The sequence below is a fragment of the Sinohyriopsis cumingii genome, chromosome 9 (genome assembly GCF_028554795.1).
Source record: "Sinohyriopsis cumingii isolate HCF-2022 chromosome 9, ASM2855479v2, whole genome shotgun sequence".
Lineage (NCBI taxonomy): Eukaryota > Metazoa > Mollusca > Bivalvia > Unionida > Unionidae > Sinohyriopsis > Sinohyriopsis cumingii.
The window spans coordinates 99,749,676-99,767,904 of NC_142969.1; the positions used below are offsets into that span (position 1 = coordinate 99,749,676).

General features: G+C 37.4%; 1 protein-coding gene across 1 annotated transcript; it reads right to left on the minus strand.

Moving 5' to 3' along the window:
• Window positions 1-421: 421 nt before the first annotated feature.
• Window positions 422-17,005, minus strand: LOC149792337 (cytochrome P450 2C16-like). Its single transcript, XM_089970910.1, has 4 exons — window positions 16,534-17,005; window positions 12,768-13,289; window positions 10,042-10,482; window positions 422-5,436 (listed from the first exon to the last, which is right to left on the minus strand). Exons 1-4 carry the CDS (start codon window positions 16,883-16,885, stop codon window positions 5,243-5,245), a joined length of 1,509 nt encoding a protein of 502 aa, XP_089827036.1. The 5' UTR covers window positions 16,886-17,005; the 3' UTR covers window positions 422-5,242.
• Window positions 17,006-18,229: the final 1,224 nt, after the last annotated feature.

The following is an 18,229-nucleotide window of genomic DNA, read 5'->3' on the forward strand; positions in this document are numbered from 1 at the left end:
TCTTGCGAAGGCGAAGGAGAACTCCTTGGTGTCCACTCTATAAAAACTCTCTCTTGCACCCGTTGTTGTTGTTGCTGCTGTTGTCTCTGCAATTTCCAAAGCCTATCCTTCTATTTCTACTCTACTTGCTCCTTATTCATTTCTTCTCTAAAGACCTATTCTATCAGGGTTTGTGCCACTTTTAGCATCAGGTTCTGCCTGACATGATACAAATGCACTTGAGCTTCGTTCACTTTGGCTAATTTTGAAGTCAACAGTGGACGTCCAGACTAGCGAGTGCACCGCTTTAAAGGCCTCAAGCGCGGACGCGATGAAAAAATCCCTACGATTTGAGAACGCTATTGATAACATGACTCAGAGAGACAGAGAGAGGTGAAGAGCATATATACATACAGTGTCAATTTAAAACAACATTCACAAATTTTCCAAATTCATTATTATTATTTGTATCAAGAAACTTCTCAAATACAAATCAACAAGTCAACAATTTTTAAAATGGGAACATATTTACAAGGATGACACCGATGTGGCGTCAACTTCGACTTCCACTGACCAAAGTCATTTTGTCATCGATGCACACTACGTTTCCTAGCTTAAAATGAAAGATAAATATAATGTTCACAAAATCATCTTTCTGCTTTATCATAGTTTCGAGCATACACTCTACCAAAATAAATCACTAAAAGTTCTAAGGGATACACAAGGCTGCGTTGATGAAGAAAATACTTACATTATTGTCCACAACCTATGAAATCGGTTCCTTGTAATCTCACCTTATTAAATCGAGCTGTTTTTGTACTTTTACTCATGAAGTCAATGTAATCGTTGGGAAAGTAGACGGCCACCCAGTGGGTTTCTGTTTGATGACTATCGTCGGTGTTGATGGCATAGGCTTGATTGTCTTTAGATTTGCGATTAAGAAATTCATCTTTGGCACATACGACACGATTCGAAGAAGCTGTGTACAAACTGTGCGTCAGAAAGTAATGACGTTACCATGTATTTTGTTTCGCAGATAATAATAAGTCATCAATTCATTAATGTCTTTTATTTTGAAAATGTCTGTCAAGTAAGTAGCTCTACGTTCTGTCTCCTTCTGGAAAGAAAGCATCGATGAATTGGACCTCCAGGGTAGAAAATGGAGGAGAGGAAGTCTTTATACCACTGGTGCAACATTTTCTCTTCCGAAATGAGACCCCAAGCGTCATCCAGACACTCTTCCAATTTTTCTTCTCGTCTTCTTGGCTTATCATCATGCATTTGTCGTGATGAATCTGACTGGGATGATCGTTTTGACAACTGTAACAATTATTGTGGGTTATAATCTTTTTTCTCAGCCAGATGCTTAGCAAAACAAGAGACTAAAATGTATTCTTGTTCTAGCTCTCTCAACATCATGACGGTCTCTGCCTTTTTCTTCTGTAGTATTTTATTTTTTATTTTGTTCTGATTCAAAGACATATTAGTCCCAATCTCCAAAAAGGCTCCACATTCCAAAGATGGACAAGATTCTTCCAGAGCTTTTAACAATCCAGAATCACTTCTTTCAAGATGTTGATTTCCAGAGCATTGTCAAATTCTTCATACAAGATGACGTTCGTCGTGTCGGCAAAAGATTGTGCAAAGTTAAATTCTACATGAAGTTGGCCAGATTGTATAGAGTGGACATATACCTCGTCGCTGCAATGGTCTGGAGTGAAATCGAATGCCTACAAAGCGTATCCTTCTGCATAATCGTCGTACGAAATGCCGTGGCTGGTTTTGATACCTAACTGTCGATGGTTTCATACAGTGACAAGTACTATTTCGATGAATTCTTCTTGTCAAAGCTTGGTCTGAAGGGCCTGGTACACATGGCCTTGCCATGTGTCTTTTTTTGTTTTCTAATTTCATGGTGTTTGTTTTTGTAATCATATCATTATATATGTTTTTATCTTATAGGTGTTGTCTAATGTTGTGAAGCGTTTAGAGCTTCTAGAAATTAGGCGCTATACAAAGTCCTCATTATTATTATTATTATTATTATTATTACTGACTTTTATCTTGGACACGTCGTAGTTTTGAAACTCGAAAGTATTTTTGAGTAACGTCTCCGTTGAAGGCTGCATCGCTGACGATGCCAGTGGTTAAACGTTTGGGTAACTGTCCTTGGAAATGATCATATTCGATCTCGGATCGGAGATAGCTGCAATAGTATAGGTTTTCACTTCCACTCGTTGTGTCGGATACTTGGCAATCGTTATGTTCAAAGTGTGACTGATACCGTTTCCCCACATTCCAAACGGCGCACGTTGAGTCGGGTTTCTTCGATAATGGTTTAGTAATTGCAACTATCAAATGGAAAGCCGCACTGCTTCAATTCAGTCTCAGGCGGACAACCACTCAGTTCAGCGAATACTGGTCTTGCAACCATATGTCCAAATGCAAATGATCCATCAGTTCTAAATTGTCCCCATTTTTGTTTTTGTTTCGACTGCCTTTGAATTCCAAATCGTGGTGTCTGGACTATCCATTTTAATAAATTCTGTGTCGTCCAACTTGCCCGGCGTGTCAGGTTTCCTTAGTACGCATCCAGTGCATGTTCTTGACTTCTTCTTCGCAAGTCAAGAGATTTTCTAGGAACGCTCGGTAAGTATATGTATACATGCTTCTGCTGACCAGTTTGTTATTGAAGTGAAGTACAAATCCAATTCGCTGAACAAGGAATGCATGAAATTTTTTACAGGAGATAATTTCTAATCGTCTACAGGCTGGCTTGGTCGTATCGAGAACTTTGACTTTCAAGCACAAGAAACTGATGTTCATTCAGATCGATGTAATCTTCGGTTTGTCATTTGATTTAAAATTCGATGGGAGCTGAGACAGGCAAAAACTAGACGGGATGGAATTATACCCATTGGAAATATTGCATAGTCATTATGATGGGTGGCATAGCAAACCGATCCAGTTCTGAATGGAACATTTGCAAGAATCTCGGTGCATCATTTCTCTTTAATAATCCAGGACGTCTAATTATTTTATTGTTCTTCTTTTCATAGCTTTTCTCGCATAGTATTTATGAGCTCTGGCAGGTTATTGACATCGCTATTGGCCTCGTCCTTGCTGTGTCATTATCTCGTTGATTGAACGGAAGGCTGTTGGACCAGTGGAAATCTCTGTTTATGGCAAGGATATATGTATTTCAGCCTGGGTTGTAGGTAGCTCAAATTCGGGGCTGCTCTCGGTATAGTATGCATTCGACACGTCGGGAATTTCAGGTGTTACTGCAAGAAGAATTCTCACTGGCGATGTATACATTTTATGCTGGAAATCGTGTCAGTAATTGTGTTTGTTTCCGTTGTGATGATCCTAGTGCTAATGTTTCAGAATAGACCATTCGTGTGGGCAAAAGTATGAAAATCACAGAAGAGTTGTCTAGACGTTCCGGGGTTGATGCAGCATAGCTGGGCGGCGTGAAAACTGATGGTTGCAAGAGTTTCGGTGCGAGTCTGTTCCGCAGATCATAATTATGCAGAGTGACACCTTTATTCATGATATTCCCCACTATTCTTTTGTAAAAAGTCTCCACCAGCTGTTAAGAAAGAGGATTTGTATCATAACATTCTTCTCATCTCTTGCTATGAGAAGGGATTACTCAAAAGTTAATCAATGACTTTGCCCATGGTTAGAAAGAGAGAGAGAGAGGAGAAAAACGAGTTCAGGCTCTCTTAACAAGGGTGTCACCCATAATGGTATACAACTCTGGTTCTTATTCGTATTTGACTTGTATATTATCTTTTGTCATACATCATGTCGTAGTAGCGGCAAAGCCATGTCAAGTACTCCGTCTTGAGCAAACAAAGTCGATGTGCCAATTTTCCCATGTCTTTTGCAAACGAGCGTCTTCATTCGTTTTTTCGACGTTTTCTAAAGTGATGCCTTCCTAGGATTCATACTCCATGGTCTTCGGGATTCTGACACCAAGAAGGATAGCCGCTGGCTTTTTGTTTGAGTTTCTAAAAAGCATCGTCGTAGCCAAAGAAAATGCATTTCTGTGTGTCGTCGTCCTTTCGATATTTTTCTGTCTTGAGAAAGTGGTAAGTTTCGTACACTGTTAGTATACAGTTCAATAACTCGAAACAATTCCACGCTGATAAACTTTCATGTCAAAGCGCGTTTATTCTGGGTGCGATGACAACTTTGGTCCAAATTACGGGTTTTGGCACAAGTGCGACACAAAGAAAACGTCAGTTTTTCTTGGTAATGTTAAGGTAAGACGGGCAGGTACAAGTCGATGGGAGGCAAGACTTTGCATTTGATCAAGACATAGTATTAAATAATATTTTTAACGTCGTTGTATTCCGTCGGCATTTGTGTGTGTCCTGCTCGAAAGTGACAATATTTGCACACCCAAGGATACAGGGAACATACGTCCAGGTCTCCTTTCTCTTTGACTATATATATATATATATATATATATATATATATATATATATATATATATATATATATATATATATATATATATATATATATATATATATATATATATATATATATATAATGGCCTGAAAAATCTAGTATCCAGAGATACTAAAGGTATGCAGTTATTTAAAAAGCGTACACACAATTTCGATTTGCTATTGATTGTCAGCTGAAACTGATCGAATGTATCACTGGACTGATTTTAGCAATGGTTCTAAAATTTGTGGGATTGGGTAGATCTGACATAGCTGAAGTATACTTAATATCAAAAACTGTAACCCTCCACATATCATGATCATAATTTGTTAACCTCATCTCATCGACATTATGACTAATATAATATCACACTCACGACGACCCGCAACGCATACTGAAATGAGAGGAAAAAAGTGTGGACCTTTAACCTTACTTCCTATGTACCTGATGTGATCTCTGCAAAGAGGTTGTTTGTCTATAAGTATAAAAGTATGAAATGCAACCCCGAAAATAATATAATATTATTCCATTAAAGTTGAAGCGTCCTTCGTAAAGTGGTCTCAATTATAGTTCCAATTTGAATAGTTCTGAATATGGGCGAAGCTTCTAAATGAGCTTTATTGAACAAAGAAGTTCCAAGATACTTAAATTTAAAACAAAAATCTGTGACGAGGAAAGTCCTAAGTGGCTGCGGGTAATACTCTCTCTACAGAGTGTATTAGTATTCTTCATGATGTTTTCATCGTTGTCCTATATTGTTTTGTCTTGTCTATATTAAAATGCCATCAACATCAAATTTATTCTAGGATACGGATCTAGACACTGCACGTATTTTAAATGGTTTTGGTTTGTGGTTCAGACCAAACTGTCCGTCATACTCTTCAACACTCATCATCATACCCTCTGGCGGCAGAAGATGAAATCTTTGAACCAAAGCACTGACAAATAACAGTAATTCCATCCTGGCAAGTGACTCGCCCAGACAGCTTCTTCTACCTAAAACGACAAAAGTAAGGAAAACCTATTTCGTATTTTTTTTTTTCATTTTTTCTTCTTCTTTGGTTTAAGATTTCGTCTTGGTTTTTTTTTTTTCTCTCTCTCACTGGGGGTAGAGTTTACAAACGGAGAATAAGCGTTGGAAATAAACTGGAAACCGTGAACGATCGTATATGAATTATTATTATTATTATTATTATTATTATTATTATTATTATTATTATATGAATATTAAATATTATTATGCAATTATTATATGAATATATGTTACAATTTCCAGCTTGCTATTGTATTTTCTCCAACAACTAGCAGGTATTCGTTGATTTGTAAGACTGGGTTCCCATTTTAATTTTGCCTACACCACAAAGAGCTGCATGTGGCTTTATGATTAGCTCATGTTCGTCCGTCCATTCAAATTAGAATGTTAATACCACAATACTGAGAGCACCTTATCTTGACAATTTCGCAACAACCACAATACCGTGAGAAATGATTAACATATATTTTCCTGTGCATATTCAGCTGACCTGAGTAGATTTTCAAGCCATTTAGGATTTTTTACACTTTATTAGTGTTTTTTTTTTAGCTTTTTGTGAGAACTTTGTTAGCACTATTGGCATGCTGACGTACCTATGTATTTGACATGAATATACTGTTGTGCCAAATACATGAATTTTACATATTACTGATGTGCGTATGTATTTGACATGAATAAATGTTTGTGCCCATTACATGATTTTTGCGTCGACAGACTTTATAGAAAATCTGTTACGACTGTGACCGCCAGCCCTTTCACCACTTTAAGTCAGTGGGAATGTGTTATCTATTCTGGCTTATCTACATTAATCTTAAACCTCGGAAAGTTAAAACAACTGAAGGAAGTGTTTGATATATTTCGAGCCTTTGATACAAGAAAACCATCTAACATTTTCTATCAATAACGTGATGTGTGTATACCAGCAAAGAGCGTCACATTTGCCGCATTGAATCAGGCGGTTAGTTACTACGTCAGCTATATCCCATTCACAAAATACTGATTATAGGACAACTGATCAAACGCGGTTTTTTTATGATGGCGGCATCAGATTTAAAAAAAAAAGTTTTTACCTGTAATTGAACAATGGGAATTCGTTCGCGATACAGACATAACGGACCAAAGACAATGCGGTAGAAGTTATTTACATCGACCGGTGTTCCTGTCTGACAGCCATACGGGATTGATTTTATTATACACTTCGACCAAAAGACCTCTTTCACAAGCTCCTGTAAGAGTTGTCTCCCGTGCTAAGGTCGTAATGCGAAGTTAAGAACGAAGCTAAAGGTGTAAGGACGCTCTGACCCAGGGGTGGGCAAACTACGGCCCGCAGGCCGCATGCGGCCCGCCAAGGGCTTTCATGCAGCCCGCGAAGGGTTTTCATGCGGCCTAGGAACAAGTCATCATTCGCACTGACTCTGTTTTTGTTAATCTGTTTATCAAATAAATGTGCTTCTTTTGAAGTTTAAGTTTCAGTTTTCAAATATCAACAACATATTAACAACTGAAAATTAATTATGATGTTATTTAGAAAAACCTTTTGTTTTTGCTATTTCAAATATTAATTATTTTACTTAATGAACAATGCGGCCCGCGACAAAGTGTAAATTTGTGTATGCGGCACTTGCACTGGAACGTTTGCCCACCTCTGCTCTAACCGCAGTGCAACATGAGTAAATATTAATGATTACATTATAATGGGAGATTTTAGGTCTGTGTACTTTGAGGTGAATCTTAGTTTACCTTGGGTGAAAACTTAATCATAATCCTTCACACAATCATCAAGATTAAGACATTTTGTTTGCATTAAAGACCGTATTATGCACTTAGCTACTGTTACAAAGTTATTATTAAAGGTCATTCCTTTAAAAATGTATATACATTCATGGTAATTAATTAACAATAGTGGATAACATTTTCTATCAATAACGTGATGTGTGTATACCAGCAAAGAGCGTCACATTTGCCGCATTGAATCAGGCGGTTAACGTAAGAGATAAAACAAACACTGCCTACTGACGTCACGAAAACTAGCCTTGATTAAATTGCAATAAATTTGATGTCTTCTTACATTTAATTAAATGAGCTTTTAACCGTTTACTTTTCTATCGACAAACTAAATGATGTATTCGTCCTTAATAAATTGACAGTAAATCTGTTTTTGTAGCAATAACAAATTCGGGGGGGGGGGGCTTTTGTTTAGTTGTTTGTTTGTTGTTTTTTTTTGTTTTCGTTTTCCCTCAAAATGTACATGTCCTCACTACTATTATATGAAATAGCTGATAAATTTTATATCGATAAGATAATTTAAGTGATTAACTGATGTAATTATCGACCTTTGAAGGTCATTATAGGTAATATAATATCCAATGGATTACGCGTTTCTCTTGTCGCGTTCGCTTGAGTTGGTGGCCTCGGAAAAGGGATCAAAACATAAAATATTTAGCTATTGGATTGTATTTATCATAAGTTTTTTTTCTCTTTCATTCAAGTTATCTCACACTAGGAACCGCTCCGGTGGCCTAGTGGTTAGAGCGTCCGCCTCGGATGTGGGAGGTCGTGGGTTCGATCCCCGGTCGAGTCATACCAAAGACTTACAAAAATGGTACTAACAGCTCCCTCGCTTGGCGCTCAGCATTAAGAGGTTAGTGTTAGGACTGGTCGGCCCGGTGTCAGGATAATGTGACTGGGTGGGACATCATGCTACATGTCTGCGGCATGATGCCCCAGTGCTAGACATCACTATAAACTGCCACATTGCAGACATCGTAGCGATATGACTGAAAAATTGTTAAAGCTACGTTAAAAATCCAAATCACATCACATCACACTAGGACCATTAATGTCCAATATCTGAGTTAAGACGGCTGTTTGGCTAAAATAGCATACAATTTGCCTAAGTACAAGTACACGTGGCATAGATCCTAAGCCTTGCGTTCGATCAACGAGATAATTCCCATAACCTCTGGTTATTGACGAGTATTACACTCGTATATTGTTGCGGTTTAGACAACTGAAGAACTCCTCGTGCTTGTAAGCTGAGGTGATGAGATTCAGCTAGAATTCGAAAAGGAAATAAATTTAGTATATTTACCCTCAAAAGTTCAAAAATCAAGTGACAACGCAGTGACAGTTTTAACATTACAAGCGCCTTGACCCTCAAAGGACGCATTGACTGCATAATGTTCCCATTAACAAAGGAAAGAACCATATCAAATCATCCAAGCCAACGTGAAATAAACTTCTTTATCTAATTTTCACACTGTTTATAATAATATTTTCTAAGATGCTGCACCAGACACCATGAAAAAATAACTTTAAACGGCGATTTACGGCTTCATGTAGCATCATTGCATCCAATACCGTTCAAAAATAACGTTAATACTGTTTAAGGTAGAAGATACCGTGCAACTTAACTAACTTAAACCAATGTTATACTGATTCATGTAGTATCAATGCTGATTTGGTAGCTATGATCAAAGCAGATGTTCTTTAAACATGTTTCAAAACATTGATACAACTAACATATATAATCAAAACCACGTGATCCGTGTAAAACAAAACCCACATATTATATCTAGAAATTCCAGTTTATTGATAGAATCAATCTGGCAAGAGTAAAAGACGTTGATGTAACCGATACAAACCGTTGCTTGATACTACTATTTTTGTTATAGCCTTCTATTTTTTTTTCTAAATGTACATTATAATATCTTATTTCAAAACAGAGGCCCTGTTGAGTTTTGTATTTCTTTACCCCGTCGAAGTATATTTGAAAATATTTCATTTTCATTATTGATGTTTCTAGGAAGAGTTAGTCTTTTACATTCAATTATACATCTCATATAATATTTCGAAACTTTTTATAGTATTATCCATTGTTAAATATGTATATTCAATGGATCTATCTTGTTTAAGATCACTATCTGAAACATTGGCATGAAAAACAATTCTGCATATTAGGCACTTTAAGAATGTTAATAAATAAAGGAAAGATTTACACAGAAATGTACTGGTCAGTTAGAAATCAAACCAGTTTGCTTGCACTATGTACAATTTAAAAAAAGCGAAATGAAATACAAGAATCTGGCCATAGACCATCTCATTCTAATATAACTTACAAATTATATAGAAGATAACAAAAAAGTCGGATCTTTAATAACAAAAAAGTCGGATCTTTAAGAGATCGTGTTAGTCAAGGAAAAATTACCGACGAAACAAACATGACAGAACAAGGCACAACATGCGTATATAACTTAATGTCTGACATTTTTAAAAAATCCTACAGAACAAGTTATATTCATAACAAGATCTACATGTATGTACACATCAGGTCTCAAAATTATATCCACGGAAAAGAGTTGTTTGTGTTTGGTGCTAACGATACACATTTTCCTGTCACTGTGCATATATAGTGTTCCGCTACATGTCTTACTTAAAAGATGAAATTATTTAATTCCATTGGACTAATTCTGTTTCTTCTTCTTCTCCTTTCTTTCTTAATCGTTATTATTATTATTATTATTATTACACCCTCACTCTATATTTTATTTACTATAGAGAACTCATACCTGCAAAGAATGGAATAAACTCGTCTGGTTTAAGGAGAGCCCCTTCCTTGGAAATAAATCTTTCGGGACGGAATACCTCTGGATCTCCCCAAACATCAGGATCGGACAATACAGAATCCAAATCTGGAAGTACAATTGTGTCCTTTGGAATGGCGTAACCTTGAAATACGACGTCATTGGGTACCGAATGCGGCAAACTCAAAAAGCCAACTTGAGCATGGCGCATGATTTCCATGATAAAGGCTTCTGTGTATACAAGATCACGTTTGTCCTGTACTGATGGCAACCGCTCCAAACCAACGCTGTTTCTGATTTCTGAGAACATGTGATCCTGAACTTCCGGCTTGCAAATGAGGTACAACGTCGACCATAAAATTGTGACTGCGGTCGTTTCAGTTCCCGCTACAAAGAAATCTCCAACTATTTTGCAAAGCTGTTCCCCTGAAATAAAAGAAAACCTACACAATGTACACTCGAATATTTTGAGAAAAGAAACATTTAAAATGTACAGTAAAATATTGTGAGAAGTGTATCACGTTTCGAGATATCAATAATGCTGACAACAGTGACGTAATATGAATAATGTCAATCTCCCAAAATGTGTAAAAATTGAATAGATTAAACTCATAACAAGTACTTTAAAGCCTTCCATTTTGTTATGTATTATTTATCCCGTATTGAGCGCAGCAAAATCACCTGAATAGCCCAGAGAAAGTTTGATTTCCATTTTTTTATATATTGAAAATGTCCTATTTTTGATGTTTTGACCACACTGATTTTAACTCACAAACCCATGTAACTAACAATCACTTGCATCTTTATAAACGACCAATTTTTTTAAACCATGAAATCTCATACGTGTCATGATAGACCAGTGAAATCAAATAGAAAAGAACTATGTATGTGTATGTTAAATTTCACATTGATAGATGACGTGTATTTATCAATGGGCTTTGGCAGCTAGGTGTGTGCTAGAAAGGCAACAATATAGATAAATAAACAAACAGCAGAGATTGGGGCCTAGAACCGGTTGTTTGCGTACACACGTGCAAGTTTATGCAGAATAATTTCACAGCCCGCCTAATGGAATTCAATAAAACTTATTTTAGGGTCATTCAAGATGCAAATTATCAGATTTTGGAACTTGTTAGTCAAAACATACTGTATATCATCATGATGGCAAAGAATACTAATATATATTTGATTGGTAGTAAGAATGTAACGATACCGTGATATATCGATAATATCGATATATCCGTGTCCATAAAATATATTGTATCGCGGTATGCATTATACAACTTGAGGACTTTAGATAATTATGTCAGCTTATAAATTTACCGGGACTTGAAATATGACAAAACTAAGATTTGTTTTTTGGTCGATCTTGTATCATCCTGCGTCAATTTTCTTTGAAATTGTATCATATTAGGCCTGGTTTGATACTGAAATCCATTTTTCATTTATTCAAATGTTTGAAAATCAAGTAATAATAAGATGTTACCGAACCGTTGAGACTAACAGAATATATGTTGGGCTCTGGACCGAGACACGGGTATCCCAGTCAAGGGGCTATACTGTCTGTCTTCCCCACGAGGCTATGGCGAGTGACGAGACAAATAACGTAACCCCGCGACTGGGATTTCCTTGTGTTGGTGCAAACACCGACCTGGATTATTTTTCTCACCCAATATTTTTTTCAACTTAAGTAAAATAACACTACACTCTTGCAACTTATCTAGCAGATTCAAAACACAGTATTTATCCGACACCATTACTGCTTCTCACTCTATATCAGTGTAATCAGGTTATGTATTCTTTTATGAAAATCAGAATAATTATTTAAGTGGAATCTACCTATATATGCCGCTCTTACAAAAATGAAAGAAATCAAGAAAACATGTATAATTGTTCTGTATATTGGAAGTATTGAGCAATGAGCGTTTTGAGTCACATGCTTTTGTTTTCCAAATACATGTACTGTGCATCAACACTAATATATTAATAAGAGCAATTTGGGTGACCCGTCGACCCTAAGTACACAAGTTCTATGCCCGAAAAATATAGAAACTGAAAATCATTTGATATTAAAACTGTATTATCGCATTTAATCGATGAATGTGATATGATATTGTCAATAAATAATTTTGGGGTCTGAAACTCAAACCAGCATGAGGGCCGCATGACGGCATTTTCGATGGCCCAAAGGCCGGACCACACATACATCTCTCATGACACATTATGATGCCAATCATTTTGCGGGCTATATGATACGGTTTGGTGGGCCGAATGCGGCCCGCGGGTCTGGTGTTTGAGACCTCTTAAATAATTAATGCAATTATCACATTTAATCGATGAAGTAGATGTATATGTCGCATGGGTGAGATAAAGTTACGTTTATCATATTTTGCGTATCTTAAATTAATCCGCAATATTTATCGAGATACATATCGCATCGGGACCTGCATATTAAGACACGTATAGTATCCCGAAATCATTGCCGACATACACCCTTAATTGCCAGGACGATATAATTGCCATGCTATACAAATAACTAATTCGCTTCTGTTACATAAATGATTCGTTTGAACGCGCTTCCGCAAGCACGCGGGGTTTACAGTTACAGATGATCGTTCAGTCGCTTCAAGAAAAGGTGGTATATATTTTCCCATCATCAAAGCTGCTTATAAAATCAAATACTTACGAGCTGTTGTGAATTTCACACTTACTCGTAAATGTAGTTGCCTCATTTTGTTCCTTCTGGATTTTCATCTCCTTGATATACGCACTCACGAAATTTTCCACTTTACTTTCATCATATTCATCCATATGCTTATCTAATATTTCATTTATGTATTCTTCAACCAAGTCAACATTTTGTAGAGTCTTCTTCATTTTAAACAGATCACCAGGTAGATGTCTGAGGAAAGGAAAAAAGTTCACGGCAGAGCTACTTCCAAGATTTCGCATGTTCTCGTTCATAGCTGCCAACATTTTCACAAACCGGGGATCACCATGGTTGAAATGTCCGCCAAACGCTAGGGCAGCAATGACATTAAATGTACTGGTATGGACAATCGCAGAAAGATCAAAGGGTTGTTGGTTTTGTTTATCAACTGATGACAACAATGCTGAGACTTCTTTGTGTATCCTCTCCTCCAAAACTGACTTCCCCATGCCAAAATTTCTTAAGGTAATGAGAGCAAATTTTCTATGTTCCTTCCAGAGGTCACCTGTTGAACAAACGATACCTGCAAAAGGGAAAAAGGCATTCTCAGTTCAAAGTTGTCTTACAGGAAATAATTTACTTTGCGACAAATATGCTATCGTGAAAAAACAGCATTCCTGTAATTCCTAGTTAATCATTTTCCTATAACAAGCTACAATCCGAGTGGATGTTATATAGATGAAAAGAAAATGATTGTAAAACACATACATACATACATACATACATACATACATACATACATACATCTTTGCTAGTCAAGGTTTCTATGTATTGACCCTATCTACACCTTGGTGGATCGTGCAGGTGTTGAGAGCTTTGTCCAAGTGACATCTATTGGATTTCATGAGTTGTCTCCCTTAACGGTGCAGTTAATGTCGGCTAAAGATGGTGGAGGTCTTCAAAAACGATACTTTGTAAATTTAAAATCGAAAGTATGACTATATGCTAGACTGACAGGAAATGGAAACTCGCTTATCTTATTTGAACCCATTCCAGTTGTATGCTCCACTTGTCTTGATCTTACATGAACAATGTATTAGAACAACTTATTTTTTGATTGGATGCGGTAGATTGCCGCCGTATTAAGTGATATTCACAGACCCGAAGGACCGAAATATCTGAACGATCTGCCAGAGTAAAGATAGGGCTAACATATCAGCACCTTGGCTAGCGAGGATGCTTAAACGTGATATGAAAGAAGTGATGTATTACAAATCGACGCTCAATACATAAACTGAACAAGCGTCCATTGAAGGGACTGGTCCTCTAATGGGCGAGAATAAATTACAGGAATTCAAAATAGGAATATTTATTCATTTTAACTGTCGAGTGTTGAAACTATCTCTGATATGTTTGAGCGATAACAAGATTTTTAAATTAGTTGATGTGGTACAAATGTTGGACGTCAGCATGGCACCATTTTGATTTATGACAAAGTAGACATCATTAGAAGTCTTTTTATGAATACCTCATGTCATAGTGATTATTTATACATGGGGAATAGTAATAACAAGATGTTTGAAGACAATCGTTGTGCCAGCTACGACTGTATCTACGACTGGCACCAATTCATATAGGGCCAACTTGGCATCTTACAAAGCCTTTTTGTGAAAACCCCATTTTGATAAATTCATTCATTTGGAAAGATGTAGAGATAATATTTCAGGATATGACTTTTCTTCAGGTGGAGTAGCAATAACAAGGTTTTCAAGATGGCTGCGGTGAATATATTTTTACGTCAGATCGGCAGCATTTTTATTTGGTTGCGCTCTACATTTTTGTACTTGGATAGTGTTTGGTATTTAAAGAAAACGATTTTCCTATGTTTTCCTAACTAGTTATCCTGATTATTTAAAAGAGAGGTTGTATATACTAGGTATTGCTAAAAATAACCTTTAATCCCCTTATTTTTGGTGTACGATTGATGTGTGTAATTTAGGTCACAGAGTTTACAGCTTGACATTACTTCTACAGACTGCTTGTTCCGCATGCGAATTTTCACTTGCTGGACTTCAAACGTAAATAAGGAAAAAACGAGGGTATAACTTTTTACTTCTTATTTTATAATTCATTCTAACTTCACTTTCTCTATTCTAATAACTGTTAACCATAGTGTACTTTGAACTAGTTCAGGCTAATGTTGTAGCACACTGAAGCAGCCATTTTACAAGCTTTCTGCCTTAGATAGTGCATAGCTTTCATAATTATCATACGTAAAGAAATTTTAGTCACAGTGCAAAATGTTAGAGGGGCCCCGAGTGGCCGAGTGTTCTAAAGCGCTCTCCGTTACCGATCACTGCCATCTCACCTATGTCTGCGTGGGTTCGAGTCTCGGATTCGGCTAATGTGGGTATGTGAGAAAACTTGCCAGTAGCTTATCGTGGGTCGGTGGTTCTTTCTGGGGTTTTCCCGGGTTCTTCCTCCACCATTAATACTGACCGCCATGTATAGCCTATCGTGTGCTGAAAAATGGCGTTAACCCTACAACAACAACGACAACACATTATTATAGAGGTATTCCAATATTCTTTCCATTATGCATGTTGTCAATGCAAACTACACTTTATACTTGACCCTGTCTCCGAAGTACATAATAACTTTAGAGCGCTATCATAATAACAGCAAATGGACATTAGAAGAAGTCTTTTCGTTAAAACCCCACGTCGATAAGACTTTCTCTTTAAGTCGAGTTGTGATAAAAAAGATTTTTAAAACTTCCATGGCGGCTATAATGGATGCCACGTCTGCACCATTGTTATTTAGGACCAACTAGACATCATAGGAAGTCTTTCATTGAAACCTCATGTTGATATGACCATCCATTCAGGAGAAATAACGATGGCAAGATTTTTTGGAGACGGCTACCGTGGCTACCATACTGCAAGTCAGATTAGCACCATTTTCATTTTAAACCAACTAGACATCAAAGCCCCGTGTTGATATGACCGTCCATTCAGGAGAAATAGCGATAACAAGATTGATTTTCATGATAGTTATCATGGCGGCCACTTTGAATGTCATAGTAGTACCAGTTTAATTTAGGACCAATCAGTGGCGTCACTCGGGTTGGTGTCACCCAGTGCGGTAGCTCATGGTGTCACCCCCATGGTCCTCCTTCCGTAACAGACCATACAGAATCCTTAGTAATGTCATTTTGGTGTCACCCCCTCTGATGGTGTCACCCGGTGCAGTCCGCACCCCCCGCATCCCCCTAGCGACGCCACTGCTGTGCCTGCTAGTCATGTATTTAACTATGATCGGTTATTCGCTTATGAAATCCGACTAGACCGAGCAGTGTGTGCTCTGTAAAATTTGCAATTTTTCATTTTGGTGTCACCCCTCTGAGATGGTGTCACCCGGTGCGGTCTGCACCCCCCGCACCCCCCTAGCGATGCCACTGGGACCAATTCAACTATGGGATGAATGTGTATGTAAAGTTTCAAGGGAGTCTTCTAAGTAGTTTAGGAGAAGTAGCGATCAATATATTGTGCTGTCTAACAGACGTACGGCCGACAGAAAACAGACCATCAAATGAGATCTTCTAGTTTATGACCAGCAGAGCTAAAAACACCAATGATGGCTGGTTGAAGGTGGACGATTTATATGGGCTCTACAGTTTAAACTAGAAAGAATGTATACGTCTGCTTGCATCGACGAATTCATTATTATTATTATTATTATTATTATTATTATTATTGAGTGTGTGTGAGAGAGAGAGGGAGAGAGAGAGAGAGAGAGAAACAGAGAGAGAGAGAGAGAGACCATGCCTTTGTTTTGGGATATCATATCTGTAATGAACATACTAGGTCGGTGTGAAAACTCGTCGCCGCGCCTGACAAAGGCCTCTTTTAAGGCCTCATACCCGCATATAACCACACTTAGTCGTGTCCCCAAGTACAAGCGATACACATTTCCATACTCTTTCCGCAACCGTCGGAGAGGTTTTCTTATATCCTCTTCTGCTAACTCCAGGGCGTTTGCGATGAGTGGTATCCAAACCCTTGGTCCTGGGGGTAGCTTTCCCCGACTTTGTCCTCTTTGTAGACGTAGTAACAACAATATGGCAAGAAGGGTCAGGATAGTAGGTAGGTAGCATTCGTCCAACACTAAGGGAAACATGACGATTTTAATTAGAATGGTCAGCCTGTATATGTATATACAAACAGAGTATTAGCTCTATGTGCAATCCCCGAGTGTATTGCCTCAGCAAGCCCTTTCATATAATGAGCCAAGATTCGACACAGGCGTGATTATATGGGTCACGGCTAACGTAGTACTTCAACTACGAGTCCGCAGAAATGATAACAAGTACAAACAACATACATACACATATCAAATGAGCGCGAAACAGTAAGGTGAATAACAACGATCTTGGAATGGAGAAATTATTAAAGATAATAAATTATCTCAAAAAATGTCCCCCGTATAAATGTTTTTTTCTAATTATAAGTGTGTGTGTGTGTGTGTGTGTGTGTGTGTGTGTGTGTGTGTGTGAGAGAGAGAGATGGGGGTGGAGGCGAAAAAGAATCACTCGGTACGTCAGTAAGGCACATATCAAACAATATATTTCTTACGTTCGCATTATATTCCAGTTTTTCTGTAAATTGCAGTTCCACAAAAAGAGATCAATATTTTCCTGCAGTTTGAAAAATTCCTCCCATAACAGCACTTCTGCGAGGAAGAAAACTCTTATTATAACACCGATTTTACGACACAGCTGAATTGTTCTCCGCGCAATAGATCAAAATTACCAAATATTCAATCCAACATTAATGTTAAAATCACCGTAAAGCTTGCGCATAGAGCGCACATCTACCATTCGTTTAGAATAAACGTTGCTTGTAATGTGTACAAACGGGGAAAAACCTAGCGTAATAAAATGCAAGAATTTGGTCAAAGATCAACTTATTCTAATATAACAAAAAAATTATATAGCAAATAAATTTACAAAATCGCCCCCCCCCCCATAAAAGCGAACCTTTAGGAGATTTTTAGTCGAGAAAAAATTACACAAACAGTGACAAAACACGGTACAACATGTGCATATAACTAATGTCTGAAATTTAGTAAAACCTCCTGCAGAACAATTTATAGTTAGCATGATCTACAATGTGGTTTATATTTATAACAAGATCTACATTTATCTACACTTCAGCTGTCAAAATTCTATCCGTGGAAAATACTTGTTTTGTCTCTGGTGCTTGTTACATTGTGCGAGAAAATTTGCCAACAGTTCCTGCCTCTGTTTACAAATGTCTTCCGATAGAATTCGTATTTCAAAGTACTTTTGGTAATGTGAATACCTGTAATATAATATTACGACTTCAGACCGATTCTGTAACAAAGAAACTACTTGTCCGTGACTTAGCCATTGCATCACAGTCAAGTTCGCGGTTAATCCAAAGAGAACCTTGCCGCTCTGTTTGTTTTGTGATCAGCCAGTGATGTTACCGGTCGGCTTAG